The sequence below is a fragment of the Theobroma cacao genome, chromosome 7 (assembly GCF_053813885.1).
Source record: "Theobroma cacao isolate CCN51 chromosome 7, ASM5381388v1, whole genome shotgun sequence".
Lineage (NCBI taxonomy): Eukaryota > Viridiplantae > Streptophyta > Magnoliopsida > Malvales > Malvaceae > Theobroma > Theobroma cacao.
Window position 1 is genome coordinate 9,874,751 of NC_142645.1, and position 17,034 is coordinate 9,891,784.

At 33.1% G+C, this 17,034-nt stretch overlaps 2 protein-coding genes across 2 annotated transcripts; both read left to right on the forward strand.

The window, feature by feature from the left end:
* Positions 1-3,914: 3,914 nt before the first annotated feature.
* On the forward strand, positions 3,915-6,387 carry LOC108662769 (receptor-like serine/threonine-protein kinase At1g78530). Its single transcript, XM_088808677.1, has 6 exons — positions 3,915-4,124; positions 4,234-4,572; positions 4,801-5,055; positions 5,133-5,266; positions 5,539-5,769; positions 6,361-6,387. Exons 1-6 carry the CDS (start codon positions 3,989-3,991, stop codon positions 6,385-6,387), a joined length of 1,122 nt encoding a protein of 373 aa, XP_088664803.1. The 5' UTR covers positions 3,915-3,988.
* A 2,156-nt stretch (positions 6,388-8,543) lies between these two features.
* LOC108662770 (putative disease resistance RPP13-like protein 1) lies at positions 8,544-13,084 on the forward strand. The gene has a single exon (XM_018124334.2). The coding sequence runs from the start codon at positions 8,664-8,666 to the stop codon at positions 13,068-13,070; it is 4,407 nt and encodes a 1,468-aa protein (XP_017979823.2). The 5' UTR covers positions 8,544-8,663; the 3' UTR covers positions 13,071-13,084.
* The last annotated feature ends 3,950 nt before the right edge of the window (positions 13,085-17,034 follow it).

Below are 17,034 nucleotides of genomic sequence, written 5' to 3' on the forward strand. Positions count from 1 at the left end.
ATGGTATGATGTATAATTAATGTACCATGCCATTGCAGAACTTGGAACACCTCTTCCTGAGGATGCTTCCACTGTCACTGATCAACCTTCAATGTTGATACTTGATAAGCGCTGGAAATGGTGGGTTCTTGTGGTACTCAGCATCGCCTATCCCTTGCTTGGTCAGTCCAAACAAACAAATTCTATTTCAATCATGTTATAATAAACACTTCAACTTAATCAATAATGGAGTCAACTATTTTATAAAATTCGTAATAATTAATCAATGTTATATTTTGACGAGATTTCGATAATATCTTAATAAATTTTTATTCGATTAAACTTAAATTTATTGAAGATTTCTAATCAAGCTTTTTACAGAAAATATTAAATGAATGTCTCATGAATCATGATGAAACTAATTAATAAGTGATTGGTATGATGAAGTTGTAATTTCGTTCGGTTTTTTCTTTAAATTTGTTTTTGGGTGATATCAAGTTTTTGATAGTTTTAATAGCTAAGTTATATAGCTTGCACTTTTCATTAATTATAACTTGCCTTTGTTGAAGGAGTTTTCTTTTCTTTATTTGAAAAAAAGTTTGAGAAATTATTGAACATAAACTATTTTAGCGCCATATTTTTTAATTTATTTAAAAAATTGTCAAATATAAATAGTAAAAGGATATTTCACTAAAAAAATAAAGGTACATTTTACAAAATACTTTAATTTGACTATTTTTAAACTAAATTTAAAATATTGATAAAATTATATTTGTTTAAATATGAATAGTAATTATCAGCAAAAATCTATTAATTACTCACTCGACTTACAATTGCGGTAGTCCACAAAACCTAAACATGAAAATTTTATCATATGCTAATAACATCATAATGTTTTGGATGATGCAAATATATTGTTTAACATCATAATGTCAACACATTTATTATAATTCTATTAATTAGGTATTTGTTTATTGCCAAATATTTCTTCTATTAGGTTTGCTTGTACAGTCCATTGGTATTTAATTTTTTGGAATTTAAAATATATTCTTTTAAACTGTCTTATAAATCGATTGTCATATTTTCTTACAAAAAATAAATATTAATAAAATGTTGTTCATTATTTCCATACTATTTGTGAATAGTAGTCAAATAGTTAAAATCAAATAAAGTAACATTATTTTTTAAAAAACAAAATTCGCAAATGATGGAACTTGATTTTGAAGCCAAAAGATTTTAAAATATCTTTCTATGACAAAGACTAAAACTCCTTCACTTATATATTCTATTTTAATTTGCAGTAGGATATAAAAAAATTCCTTATTACTATAACCACTCAAAAATGTGAATTTTTTTTTAGAATTGAAAAAAATGAATTTAAACTTTACACTTTAAATAAAGAGATCATATACCAATCAATTAACAAAATACCTGAGTACAAAAAAAATGTGATTAATATACCTAACATTTCTTTATGAAACTATTTGCAGTATATACTTATACCAACAGGAAGGAATTTTTTTTAGAAAAAGGAATCCCAAAAGAAAATTCACAATTATTCTACATACTAACATTAAAGTTTTTAAACTATACAAAGAAATTAAAAAATTGTCTAATGTTTGATTAGAGTATGTTTATTGAAATTAATAAATTGTTATAATAACTAAATAAATATGTTATATATAAAATAATAATTTGCCAAAAAAAAGAGGACCTACTATTAAATCAAAATTTGAACCAAAATGAACCCACCCCACTAGCTTGGTTAATGCCCATTTACCTTTATTTTCCATGGCAGTCTAAATTTTTGGCAAAAAGGCTTACCTTTCACGTTATCTCTTTGATTGTACCAAAGATTAATTTTTTTAATGTTTCCTTTGGCATTCTCCAAAACCATGCGGGTTCCATCCACGGAGAAGAATTACTTAACCAAGTAAAAAAAAAATGAAAGAAAGATATTTAAAGAAATTTTGATAAAATAAAATAAATTGCAAATATCATTTTATTTTGTTGAAGTATTTTGAAGCACAAAATTGAGAAAGACCAATAATTAAATAAGCTTTGATTGATTTATTTGATAATAATGAAATCTGTGAATGCAAAAGGCTAAAATTAAGTACGGAAATGCTTCATTTGAAGGAGAGAGTAAGGAAAGAAGAAGCGAGTAAAACCATGGAAAGATATAGTAAAATTAAGAGAGCAACGAATGAAGGGATTAATGAATACTTCAGTACTCACCTAATGACTTGTGAATTTGTCTAATAAATTTTTAACTGTTTCCAAAAGGAGAGGATTAAGAGTTGTGATCATGGAAGTGTTGGAACACGTAGCCTTACCCTTTCTACAACTTGGGTTTGCCTTTATTCAAGGCAGAAACAAATCCATTTGACTCATGCATGAAGAACAAGAACATGATTCAAAACACTAACGTGGCCATACTGACCTACACTACCCTAAATAGTCCAATTCCCCAAAAGTAGGAATTAGCTTTCGATGACTCCTTTAGGGATGGTAATGAGTACTCGATTATAGGATACTTGTGAGTATCCGATCCGATTATATAAAATTAAGATATTTTATAATACAAATTTATAAATAAATAAATAAATTTATAGTTAATATTAAATTATTATGATTATAATTTGTTTACGTATATATAATAAATTAATATATTTTAAATATATTATTAATTAAATTTACTATTAATTCGTCATGATATATATAAAAAATATTTTTTATATATTAATATATATAAAATAATTTAATTTTTTAAATGAATTGATCTAAAAGTTTTAAAATCGAAAATCGATCAAAAATTTAATTGAATTAAATTTTTTGACTAAACAACTCAATAGATCAATTACGTTGAACTATTTTACTTAAATTACATTTAATTTAAATGATTAATTACTCGGATTTGATTTTAATCACTTCTGAATTTCGTACAAAGGGATGCCCCGGAGGAAAGGCTCAATGATTACAGTAACAGCAGTAGGCAACCATCTTTACCCGTCACTTATAAATAATTTCGACACGTGGCATCATAATACACCGACCGCCACATATGCATATGACGTGGCCCCTCAAAATTCACGAGGAAATAGCCGCAGCTCCACCCGAAGGTGGAGTTGACATGCGCCAAAACTTAAAATGTCAAAGAAAGCGTACAGACATAAAGCGAGTTTGGTCGTTTCTCAGATATATCCTAACCTGTGTGAAAATGTTGAATGAATAAATGAGCACTGTCTTCAAGCTGGCTGTTTCCTGTTCACTTTTTGGTTGTCTGTTTTACTTTCAGTTCCGGGTCCAACTGGTATTCCATTTAGAAGATTGTTCAAGCTTCTAAGCTCCAAGATTTCTGCTTCTTTACTTACCAGGAGTCTTCCTGGCAACTGGCAAGTTAGTGTTAGTTCACATTTTCCATCTTTGTATCATCACATTTCACTTTTATTTTGCTTAGTTTAACAAATGATTTATAGCTAGAGCTTGGTTTGTTGATTCTTTGTGCTAGGGTCAGAGCTCCAGTGGATTTTTCATTGCCATGTTCCAAATTTGCTGTCTTCTTGCTTCTTTCTTATGTTTGAAAAGATAGGTGAGAGAGAGAGTTTGAACACAATAATTCAACACAATATTTCAAAGTTACTGTGTAAGAGTTGATTTGAAAGTTTGGTAGCCAGCTAGCTACTAATAATTGGGAGATGTTGCTGGTGAAGATGTATTTCGATGGTTGAACTGGGATTTTTAGTCTGAAACTCATTTTATCTTCTTAATGCACCTTGGTTACTGTCTATGGTGGGTTTCAAAAGTTAAGTTTACAACTTCCAACAGTAGTGTGTGCTTTAAGAAATGTGTCAATGGTAGCTATTTGTTGTTTGTTCCCTGATTCTGCAGATAAAATTTCTATTCTGTTTAGATGATTGACATCTCAAGAGAAGTGACTGTTACTTGTGTGATGCTAAACCAAACAATTTTCAAGTTGGTTAATTCGCACCTTGCTTTGCAGAAATAAATGGCATATGATCTGGGCATAGCATTTTACATCACCATATGCTGCATTGCCTTTATTATATCGAAGATCATTCTTTGGATTCTCCTTTATAAGCGATGGAAAAGAAAGACGATGATTTATGAGGAAGGTTTCTCAGGTATTGAACCTTCTAAATGATGACTTTTTTTTCCTATAATTTGACTTCTGATGGAGGCAAAAATGATGCTTTTCCAACTTGGTAGCTTCTGGCATATGCATGAATGCAGGAGGGAAGATGGTGATGTTTAGGTCTCCAGTGTTGCAGTCTGTCTCATCTGATGTGTTGTTAAAGAAGACATTGAAGTTAAGCAACAAAGACATCATTGGTGCTGGAGGGTATGGTACAGTTTACAAATTAATTATAAGTGATACCATGGCCTTTTCCGTGAAAAGGCTAAATAGAGGAACTGAAGATAGAGATAAAGGATTTGAGAGAGAATTGGAAGCAATGGGGGATATCAAGCACCGCAACATTGTAACTCTGTACGGATACTACAGCGCCCCTCACTACAATCTTCTGATATATGAGCTAATGCCTAATGGAAGTTTGGATGCTTTTCTGCGTGGTATGCACATTTTTTCTTCAAATACTAGGTTTATCTTCAAGTTTTCAGCATCCATATTTGTCAAAGTTAAGAGGGTCGATAATTTTTCTTATTTTTTTGAAGAAAAGAGGGCAAAATTTCAAAACTATCAAAATTCCAGAATGTTGGATTTTGTTGGAAGTTCAAAGATCAGACTTGATGCCCGAAGCAGAAGATCAAAAGTTGCTGATAGATTAATCTGTGATGCAGGGAAATCAATGGACAGTAAGGTTTTGGATTGGCCAACAAGATATAAAATAGCATTAGGTGCTGCAAGAGGAATAGCATACCTTCACCATGATTGTATCCCCCATATAATCCACAGAGATATCAAGTCAAGCAATATATTACTGGATCAGAACATGGACGCTCGAGTCTCAGATTTCGGACTTGCCACATTGATGGAGCCAGACAAGACTCATGTTTCAACATTTGTGGCTGGAACCTTTGGATATTTAGCCCCAGGTACGACGAACAAAATTACAGTCATTCTTTTCATCTAGTTTTTGACTGTTTAACAACTAAACTTTGTTCTTCTGCAGAATATTTTGATACAGGAAGAGCAACAGCAAAGGGCGATGTTTACAGCTTTGGAGTTGTTTTACTAGAGCTTTTAACAGGAAAAAAGCCAACAGATGAAGCGTTTCTGGAGGAGGGAACAAAACTTGTTACATGGGTAAGTTCTCCAATATCATGAACATTTAATTTGACATAATTGTCCATTACTTGATAATGCCTACCTCCATTTAAATGTCCAATAAACTGGTGAAATTATCTCTTCCAGTCATTGGTTAAAAAGAGTTCATAAAATTCTTGTTATTTTTATCTGTATGCTATTCATCAGAGGCATTTTCTTCTGTGTCAACTGTCAAGTACATATTGGCTAAAGATTCATAGAAAATAGTTGGAAGAGTTTCTGATGTTCTGTTTCATTACCATCTTGAACAGGTAAAGGGAGTTGTTGAAGAAAGGAGGGAAGAATATGTGCTTGACAGTAGCTTAGGTTCTTGTCCCGTGGATGAGATTAACAATGCTTTCAATGTAGCATTAATGTGCCTTGAAACAGAACAAACTGTCTTACATACCTCTCCTGATTTCCTCAACTTTGTCACTGAAAAGCAAGAGTGCTTTTTAAATAATATCATGCATAATTTTGTTGATTTTATAATTTCATATAGGGTTAGAAAATTACAATTTGGATTAAATAAGAATTCATAATCGATACATTGGGTCTATTACTTTTATAAGCTATTTTTATAGATTACAACTAGGTAGTCAAATCATTAAAATTAACATTTATTAAATGAAGATAAAAAAATAAAGAAGGAAGCAAGCTGTTATTTGAGATCATTCAGCCTAACATATATGCCTGTTTCATCCGAGCATTTCATGCATGAATACTTTTCATTTTTTAATGAAAGTAGTAATACAATATTTATATTGCTCTACAACTCTTACGTAAATAAACCAATATTTTCATTGACAGAAATATTACATTTGGTTATTTTTCTACATTTCTATTTCTTAATTCTTTTATTGGATTATTATTCAATGCATAGCAGTTTATATATCTATATATTTAAAAAGAAAACAATGAATTATTTAATTATTAAATAAACATACAAAAATTTTAAACTTACCTGTAGAATTAAAAAAATTCACAATCAATATACAAAATAATAATCTATTTTTTCATAAAACCAAACAAACTCATCATTTTAATTTTTTCATTCTCTTTTTTTTTTTTTTGCTGTATTTTTATACTTGTAGGTTTACTCACATTTTTCAGGTACTTAAATTTATTTATCATATGAATAATTTTAAAACGTTTTTTATTAGAAAATAAATATAGCTAGGGTTTGGGAAAGTAAGAGGCAAGCAGCATGGTTTAGGAAAGATAGCAACCAAAAAAAATATTATCTGGCTTAGGGTATCCTCGAAATCTACCTAAAGCCAAGTTGAGTATTAAAAAGTTTATTCAAACTCTATTCATTACCGAATAGAGGGTATCCCAATCTTATGTTATCAAGTCAAATACGTGTGGATACTATATAATAGTTACCTGTTACATCCTAAGTTAGACTTCACAATTTCTTTAGGAAACAATTTGTTGTATGTACTTGTACCAAAAGGAATAAACAAGCTATTTTACTATAAATAACAATAGGACCACTACAGCAAAATAGAAAACTAAAAAAAGGGAAAATTGAGAATATCAATAATTAAATAAGCTTTGATTGATTTATTTGATAATAATGAAATCTGTCAATACCAAAAGGCTGAAATTAAGTAAGGAAATGCTTCATTTGAAGGAGAGAGTAAGGAAAGAAGAAGCCAGGAAAGCCCTGGAAAGATGTAGCAAAATTAAGAGAGCAATGAATGAAGGGATTAATGAATACTTCAGTAGTCACCTAATGACTTGTGAATTTGTCTACTAAATTTTTAATTGTTTCCAAAAGGAGAGGAGTAATAGTTGTGATGCAAGTGTTGCAACACATAGCCTTACTCTTTCTTCAACTTGGTTTTGCCTTTATTCACTGCAGAAACAAATCCATTTCGCTCATGCATGCAGAACAAGAACATGATTCAAAACACTAACATGGCTATACTGACCTTCACCACCCTAAATAGTCCAATTCCCCCAAAGAAGAAGAATCCTTTATAGCATGTTTGGTTGGGGGAATGGCTAAGCCATTCCCCCTTTATTCCCAAGGAATTTTTGTTCCTTTGTTTGGTTGAAAAATGATCCAAGGAATAGTCATTCCTATGGAATGGCTATTCTTAAAAATCCTTCAAAACCAAGGAATAGCTAATACCACCCTCCCCCATGGTATTAGCTATTCCATGATTGAGGAATAAATTTAAAAATTAATAAAGACAAAAATACCCCTTACAAGTTTGAAAATTTACAACTTTATTAGTATAAAATATTATTTTTCTCTCTCTCCTCTTTCTCTCACTTGATTCCAATTTTTAATAAAATATTAATATTAAATTATAAATAAAATATTAATATTTAAATTATCAATTATTAATAAAATAAATTATAAATTATTCCTATTTAAAAACAAAATAAATTAAAAATAAATAAACATAATATCATTTAAATTAGATAAACAATATTAATAATTAAATCATCAATTATTAATATTTAAATAAATTACCAATTATTAATATTTAAAAAATAAAATAAAAAATTAATCATAATAAAATTTAAATTAAATAAAATATTAATATTTAAATTATCTATTATTAATATTTTAAATAAATAATCAATTATTAATTTTCAAAAATAAAATAAAATAAAATAATTGATCATCATAATATTTAAATTAAATAAAATATTAATATTTTAAAAAATAAATAAATATTAATATTGAAATTATCAATTATTAATATTTTAAATAAATTATCAATTATTAATATTTTAAAAATAAAATAAAATAAAAATTAATCATAATAATATTTAAATTAAATAAATGTTAATATTTAAATGATTTATTATTAATATTTTAATTAAATTCTAGATTATTAATATTTAAAAAATCTAATAAAAATAAAATGTCACATAAATAATAAAGGGTATTTTTGTCTTTTTATTTTTTATTCCTTTCTTATTCTCAAATTATTGTTACCAACCAAACACTACAATAAGTCATAATAATTATTCCTGTTCTATTCCCTTTGTCATACCAAACTAAGTAATAACTATTTTATTATATTCTCACCTCATTCTATTCCCACATAATAACTATTCTATTTCATTTTTATCTATTCTGTCAATCAAACGTACCATTAGAGTTCGATGACTGCTTTATTGAAAGTAGGAATTTGCTTTCGGTGACTCATGGCCAGTTTTTTCCTTGTCTTTTTCGATCGGAACTGCTGGCTCCAACAAACTACATGAGGTCTTTCTTCGAAAGAGAATTCGACGACTCCAAGTCAATACCCAACTCAATTATTAAGCTACCCTCACAAACTTCTTTAACCTTCACACAACAAAAATACATCTCTTTTCCACGTACTTCAATCTCCATTTTGATTTCTCTCTTTCTTGCTTGAGCATAACAATCATGTCTTTTGTTTGGGAGGCTGCTCTCACAGCTTTCTTTGATGTGTTGTTTGGCAAGTTATCCTCTTCTGATTTCCTCGACTTTGTCACTAAAAAGCAGGTCCGCAAGGAGCTCAACGAGTGGGAAACGATGCTGCGGGATATCCGTGCCGTGCTTGATGATGCAGAGGGGAAGCAGATGAAGGATCAGTCTGTTAAGAACTGGTTGGCCGAGCTTCAAGACTTGGCTTACGATGTTGATGACATTTTGGACGAGTTTGCCACTGAAGCTTTAGGGCGCAAGCTGACATCCTTGGAGGAACCTCAAGGCATCAAAAATAAGGTACAAAAGATCATTCCTACTCGTTTATTCTTTCCAAAAACTTTCATGTTTAATAAGAAGATGATACACAAGATTAAAGAGATCAGTGCTAGAATGAATCGTTTGGCCACAAAAAGAACTCACTTGGGATTGGGAGGCATTAATGAGGGAGCAAGGCCCAACATAATGACACAAAGTCAGCCTACTTCTGTGGTGGATGAAACTAAGGTGTACGGCAGGCAAGAAGAAAAGGCAGCATTACTTGAATTGCTTTTGAGCAATGATGGCACTGGCAATGAAGCTTCTGTGATTCCCATCATTGGCATGGGAGGAATTGGCAAGACAACTCTTGCACAACTTCTCTACAATGATACTCGTATAGAGAATTCTTTCGAGTACAAGGCGTGGGTATGCGTTTCCGAAGATTTTGATACCGTTAGCATAACAAAGAGAATTCTACGGTCAATCAATCGTGGTTGTTGTACCGATGATAATGATCTCAATTTACTTCAAGTTGAGTTGAAGAAGATGCTGGCTGGGAAAAAGCTTTTGCTTGTCCTGGATGATATCTGGAACGAGAATTATCTGGAGTTGACCAACCTACTTTCTCCATTTGGAGTTGGAACCAAAATTCTCGTCACAACACGGAGTCACAATGTTTCTTCTATTATGGGCACTGTTAAAGCTTACCCACTACAACAGTTATCAGAGGAGGATTGTCTATCTGTATTTACTCGACATGCATTAAGAGCAAATGATTTTAGTGGGCATCCTGAATTAAAAGAAGTTGGGGAAATTATAGTGAAAAAGTGCAAAGGCTTACCTTTGGCAGCTAAAGCCATTGGTGGTTTACTACGCACTAGCCTGGACTATGAGGCATGGAAAGGTATATCAGAGAGTGAGATATGGGGCATACCAGAAGAGAAATGCAGCATAATTCCAGCTCTACGATTGAGCTATCATCATCTTCCTTCACATTTGAAGCGATGCTTCACATATTGCTCTATACTCCCTAAAGATTATGAATTTGGGGAGGAAGAGATAACCTTGTTATGGGCAGCAGAAGGTTTTCTACAGGGAGCAAGCCCTAAAACTGAAATTGATGACCTAGGTCGTCAATATTTTCGAGATCTAGTATCAAGGTCATTTTTTCAAACATCTACTAGAAACAAATCTCGATTTGTAATGCATGACCTTGTCAATGATCTAGCTCAATCGGTTGCAGGAGACATATGCTCCAAATTGGAGGATGATAAGCAAATGAGATTTTCAAAACGTACCCGACATTCATCTTATATTAGTGGCCGATACGACGGAATGAAAAAGTTTGAAGCCTTTGATCAAATGAAGCATCTACGTACCTTTCTATCATTGTTGGGGTTGTCGTGGACACGTGAAGTTGATTGTTATTTAAGTAATAATATCCTCACTGATTTATTGCCCAAACTTAGATACTTAAGAGTTCTTTCTCTGAAAGGGTATTGGAATATTGAGTTACCAAATCTTTTTCAAGAGTTAAGACATTTGCGTCATATAGATTTTTCTTATTCTAAAATTAAAAGTCTACCTGATTCAATATGCACCCTTTATAATCTAGAAACCTTATTATTACATGGGTGTTACAATCTTGAAAACCTACCGTCAAATCTACAATTTCTAGTCAACTTGAGTGTTCTCGACATCACTTGTGCAATTTCAATGAACAAGATGCCGTTTGGAATTGGTACCTTAACCAATCTTCGAAGACTATCTGATTTTGTTTTGGGCAAAGGTGATGGACATCAAATACAAGAGATGAAGAATTTGTTAAATCTCAAAGGTAAGCTTTGTATCTCAGGGTTAGAGAACGTTGTTAAAGCTCAGGACGCATGGGAGGCTAAGTTGATTGATAAGTCAAGCCTTGACACATTAGAACTAAAGTGGAATACAGAATTTGATAATAATAGAAACAAAGAAGTCGAAGAAGAGGTGTTGAATTTGCTTGAACCTCACAAAAAGCTTGAAAAGCTCTTCATTCAGAATTATGGTGGTACAAAATTTCCAATTTGGATGAATTCTTTATTACAAAATTTATCGTCTTTGGTTCTCAAGGGCTGTAAAAATTGTGTATCACTGCCATCACTTGGAAAATTACCATTGCTGAAGAATCTTTCTATTGCTGGAATGGATGAGTTAAATAAAGTTGGCATTGAGTTCTACGGGGAGAATCACTCAAATGCATTTTCCTTGTTACAGAGTTTGCGCTTTGAGAATATGCCAAGATGGAAGGAATGGGACTTGGTTGATGAACAAGTTGGGAAATTCCCTAGCCTCATCGAGCTTTCCGTCATAAACTGCCCTCAATTGTTGGGAAGGTTGCCTAACCAGCTTCGTTCCTTAGAGAAGCTTGAAATTCATGAGTGTGCACAAATGGTGGTTTCACTTTCAGACCTTCCAAAGCTGTCCGAATTAGAAATAGATGAGTGTGCAGAGTTGGTGCTTACAGATGATGCAGACTTTCCTTCACTAAAAAAAGTCGATCTTTCAAATGTTGTAAAGTTTTCTACTCCAACAGAAAGGCTGGTATCAACATCAACAACATTGGAGTACTGTGGGATTTATAATTGCAAGGGATTGACATATTTATCGATAAAGAAGTTGGGACTATTGAGATGTGTTCGTAAATTGGAAATTTTAAAATGTCCACAACTTGTACTGTTAGAGCCAGATGAGTTAGAGCAGGCAGAAGAGGAGCTGTTTCAAATTGGAAATCTTTGCAATATTGAATCTTTGATAATATGGGAAAATGATCTCAATATGGAATCATTGAGAATAAGAAAGCATTTTCTCGCATTTGTTACAGAGATGGGAATTGACGACTGCCCAAACATAGTTTGTTTTGCAAAGAACAACTTACCCCCGCTTTTGAAAAAGTTAAGGATTGAAAGTTGCGACAATTTACGATGTTTGGTGGATGAAGGAGAAAATATAAGCATCAATAACATATCTCCTCTTGAGCTGTTGGAAATTGTGGGTTGTCCGTCTCTACTATCATTAAGCATCAGTAACATATCTCTTCTTCAGCATCTGCGAATTAAAGTGTGTCGGTCTCTAAGATCAGTAAGCATCAGCAACATATCTCCTCCTCTTAAGCATTTGGAAATTAGAGACTGTGGGTCTCTAATATCATTAAGCATCAGTAACATTTCTCTTCTTGCGCATTTGAATATTGCAAATTCTCCATCTTTAATATCATTATCATTACCTGATACGCTTCAACATCTTAGACTTGGGTACTGCCCAAAGCTAGCTTCCTTATCAGAAAGTGGCAAGTTACCCATAGGGCTTAAACAGCTTGACCTTTCTAGCTGCCCAGAGCTCGAATCCATTGCAGAAGCAATTGACAAAAACACTTGTCTTGAATCTATTGGGATCCGGGGGTGTGGTATTAAATCTTTACCGCAAGGATTTGACAAGCTCAACCATCTTCAGAGTATTACAATTCGTAAATGTTCAAATCTAGTCTCGTTGGAAGGGTTTTTGCCCACCACCAATTTGACTAACCTTTGGATCTCTAATTGTGAAAATTTGCGAGCCCTGCCCAATTGCATGCACAACCTCACCTCGCTTCAAGAATTGGTGGTTGATAATTATTTTTCAGGAGATCAGATATCCATTCCAGAAGGGGGCATCTCTAACAATGTGACATCACTTACAATCTCAGTACCAAGAAATTATGAGTTTCTACTTGAATGGGGATTGCATAAACTCAGCTCTCTTAAAACACTTACCGTTACTGGTAGAGGATGTCCGAATATGGTGGCGTTTCCCCCAGAGGAGATAGGAATGATGCTGCCTTCCTCTCTCATCAAATTGAACATTCACGCTTTCAAAAATTTGAAAAGCCTATCCTCTAAAGGCTTTCGAAACCTCACCTCTCTTCATCATTTGTACATCTTCTCTTGCCCTAAGCTCACATCTCTTCCTGAAAAAGACACGCTTCTTTCGCTTTTGGAGTTTCGCGCTAAGTATTGTCCATTGTTAGAGGAAAAGTGCAAAAAGAACAAAAGACGAGAGTGGTCCAAGATAGCCCACATACCTTGCATTAGTATTAATGAGAGGTGGTAAAGTAGAAGTCAACTATGAACGTCACAGGTATGAAACCATTTGAAACGTACGAAAATTTAGAAGCTTCTTATTTTTAACAACAAAATGAAACTAATTATAATATTATTTTTGTCATCGTTGATTATTTGCAAGCAATTTAAAAGCTTTGGAAGGTAACTTGGCGAGAAACTTGCTTCTCACTTTCATCAAAAATGGCAAAATCAGTGTGTAAATTTGAATGATTGGTTAGTAGTCTCATGCTCATACAACTTCAACAGTCTTGGAATAGGGCATTTCAAAAGATCATTTCATGGAAAAGGGTGGACCCACATCGGTTTTCTTGGGCCTTGTACGTTGATTTCGTTTTCTTTTCTGACCTATGAAAGTACCGCAGATTTTGATGAATGGAGCGGTCAGTTAATTCTCTACAACTTCATCTACATTTTTAGTGTTTGATCGATTTGATATTCTAATAAAATACTATTGAGATTTCTTCATTTCTATTATGATGAATTTGGTGTATTTTTTACAAATTCAAACTCTGCCAATTCTACTTTACTTGCCTATACCTGGAGTACATCCTTTATTATATTCTTATAATTTCACATCATTCTCATTTGATCTGTCTCATATAATTTCCCATACTCCATTCTATCTTACTTTTTCTAATTTGTTGGAGAAACTGCTTTATAAAGAAAAGAAAAGAGAGAAAAGGAATAGAAGATCACATATGTAGGTTACGTGCTCTATTGAATTCGTTAAGAAACTTTAATTTTCTGTTAGATTTCCATTATTACTTTTGATCTTTGATATTAACATGTTTAAGTCACTGTTCTGTGTGGAGGTGGATAGACTAACATCTCGTAGCCCTTCATTGATTATACCTTTCTAGTTTCAGCTGTATAGAAGAGATAGGCAATGTTGCTTACTTTTTGTACCTTGCTCGTTCTCAGGGATTTGCCAATCTGCGATTGTCTTAATTTTGCAATCCTTCTGTAAAAGTACTCGCTCTCTCACCTTTCCAACTATCTATTGCTTACTGTCCTCTGGTAAGTTCACAGTGCAAAAGCAAATGAAGGATGGTGCAGGTGAAGATCGCCTGCATGCCTTATGCATGTGTCCATAACAGATTACTCATTATCAGAGAATAGATATATCACATCCCATTCAGGCTTTAACACAGGGTATGTAAATTAGAAATTTTCTTATATCTTTTTCTCTAAAAGAAATTCAAATAATTGATTAAATTTTGAATGATAACAAAGTGTTCATTTAATTGTGCATGCAGAAACCTGAACAAGAATCTGACGAAGGGAAGAATGAATTCTGGCCTCCAAAGGTAATTTGTTGACCTAATAATCAATACAATTAAGTGGTGAGATGTCATTAGGCAACAATGAAACAATCCCTCCTAAGTAAACCATTTTATGCATAACTTTTAAAAGTTTGTGTTGGAACACTCTCTAACCTTCATTCTCAACTTTCAGATTATCTAGGTACTTAGGGATGCATTTGATGTGCACTTAAAAAAAGGGAAAGGATTGCAAATGGAAATTTTAGTACTGCTGTAGTGGCCATTGTCACATACCAGTGAAAACCAAAACTTTACTTGACTTCATACGCATCCTGCAATTTAGACACCTTGCCATTAAAGCGATGTCATGAGTTAGAAAAGTTACCCTGAAAAATAGAAATTCTAGTCAAATTGCATCATCTTGACATTAGTCATACAAATTCAGTGAAAGCAATGCCCTTTGGAATTGGTACACTAACCAATCTTTAAAAACTGTCTAATTTTGTTTTAGGTGAAGGTGGCGGATATCCGATATGAGAGATGAAGAATTTGTCGAATCTCAAGGGTGAGATTTCTATTTCAAGATCAGGGAACATTGTTAAAGCTCAAGATGCATGGGAAGCTAAGCTGATTGATGCTCAGGCCTCAATGAGTTAGAGGTGGAGTTCAACTTTTGATAACAATGCAAGAAATAAAGAAGTTGAAGAAGTGGTTTTCAACTAGTTGAATTATGGCTGTCTTGGCTGCATTGCTGCCACAGGGGATTACTTCTACACATTTGGAAACCAGCTTGGTTGGATTCAGGGTCAGTTTACTTTCTGCTTACCATATGTTTGATTATTTTCCTTTGGTCATTTGTGCGCTTGCTTAGTTTGTGTTTCTTAGTTATGTTTGACTTTTTTAATCTTTCACCATACCTTATAATGACAGTTTATGCCACATTAGTTGAAATATTTTATGTTTAGTTTATTTTTAAAAGCAATGTATCAGATGGTGGGAGCAGTTGAAGATATTTTTGGTCACTGTCCTGATTATATAAATATGTATTCTCTTAATGAAAAGTGATGTATGAAGAGTTAAAGTTCTGGCATTTTTTGAGTTTTGTTTTTCTTCTTTGTTTTCCAGCAAAATTTGGTCTCTTCATCGAGAGTTTAGTCTGCAGATCTTTAAGTTTTTTTTCTATCCAACAGAAACCAAAGATAACATTTCTTTTATCTCTGTCTGCCCATACTCCATACCAAGGATAACACTTGTTTTTCTCTGTCTGTCCACACAAAACCAAGAATAACACCTCATTTTCTTGGTACAAAATCTTCCAAAATTTACAGCAGCAGAAACTAAAGTTTTTGCTTCTACCTTCTGCTGCTTCTCCTTGGGTAGCCTTGGACAAGTAATGTGAGTAGCCACTAAAGCCAAGAGAACTTTCTTGCTCGTCATAAAGAGCTAAAAGCTCACCGTAAAAAATTATGGGACTACCAAATTTCCAACTTGGATAGTAGATTCTTCATTACAAAATTTGTTGTCCTTGAATCTCTTGCATTGTAAAATTGCAGATCATAGCAGCAATTGGAAAATTATCACTGTCGGAATGTCTTTGCTTTGAAGGAATGGCTGGGGTGAATAACGTTGGTGTTGAGGTCTACGGAGATAATCAATCAGATGCATTTTCAACATTAGGAAGTTAGAGCTTTGTGAATCTGCCAGAATGGAAGGAATGAGGCTTCTGTGCAGTTGATGATCTGGTTGTGAAATTCCCCAATGTCTGCATTCTTTCTATCATTAACTGCCTCAATTGTCAGGAAGGTTGTCTAACTGTCTTGATGTCCTAAAACTACTTGAAATTCGCAGGTGCCTGCCGTTGGTTATTTCAATTTCTCAGTTTCCAATGCTGGTGTTATTAGATGTAGGTTGGTGTCAAGAGTTGGTGCTCAGAGGTTATGTTAACATTAAATCAATGGATATAGTCAATCTTTCAAATATTTTAAAATTTTGTACTCTGGCAGAGAGGCCGATGTCAGGATTTACAAATTTGGAATGTTGGATGATTGATAGTTGCAAGGAACGTACATGTCTAACATAAAAGGAATTGGGATCACTTGGGAGCCGAATGTCTCTCACTTGGCTCAGAATTTTGAATTGTTCACAACTTTTACTTGTGTCATTACAGCCAGAGGAAGCAGAAGAGGAACATTTGCAACTTGACAGGATTTGCAAGTTTGAATGTCCAACTATTATGAAATGTGAACTTCAAAGGCTACCAAAGGTCTTGCATTTGGTCACGTTCTTTGCAGATATACAGATTGCTAGTGGCAAAAGAATGGTTTCTGTTTTAAAGAATAACCTGCCTTCAACTTGAAGAAGATTGAGGATTAAAGATTGCAAGAATTTATAATGTTTGGTGGATGAAGAAGAAGATACTAGCACAACTTCACCTCACTTAAGGCAGTGATGTTTGTTGGCTATTCAGCTAACATATCCTTTCCAAAAAAGGATTTCCCTACCAACCTAACATCACTTAACAATGGAGCACCAATATTTGTAGGTCACTACTTCAATGGGGATTACATAGACTCAGCTCTTTCAAAAAAACTGTTCATTAATGGTGAAGAATGTTAAGATGTGGTGTTGTTTCTGCAAGAGGAGATAGGAATGATGCTGCCTTCCCCTCTCAGCGATGTCACAATAAGTGAC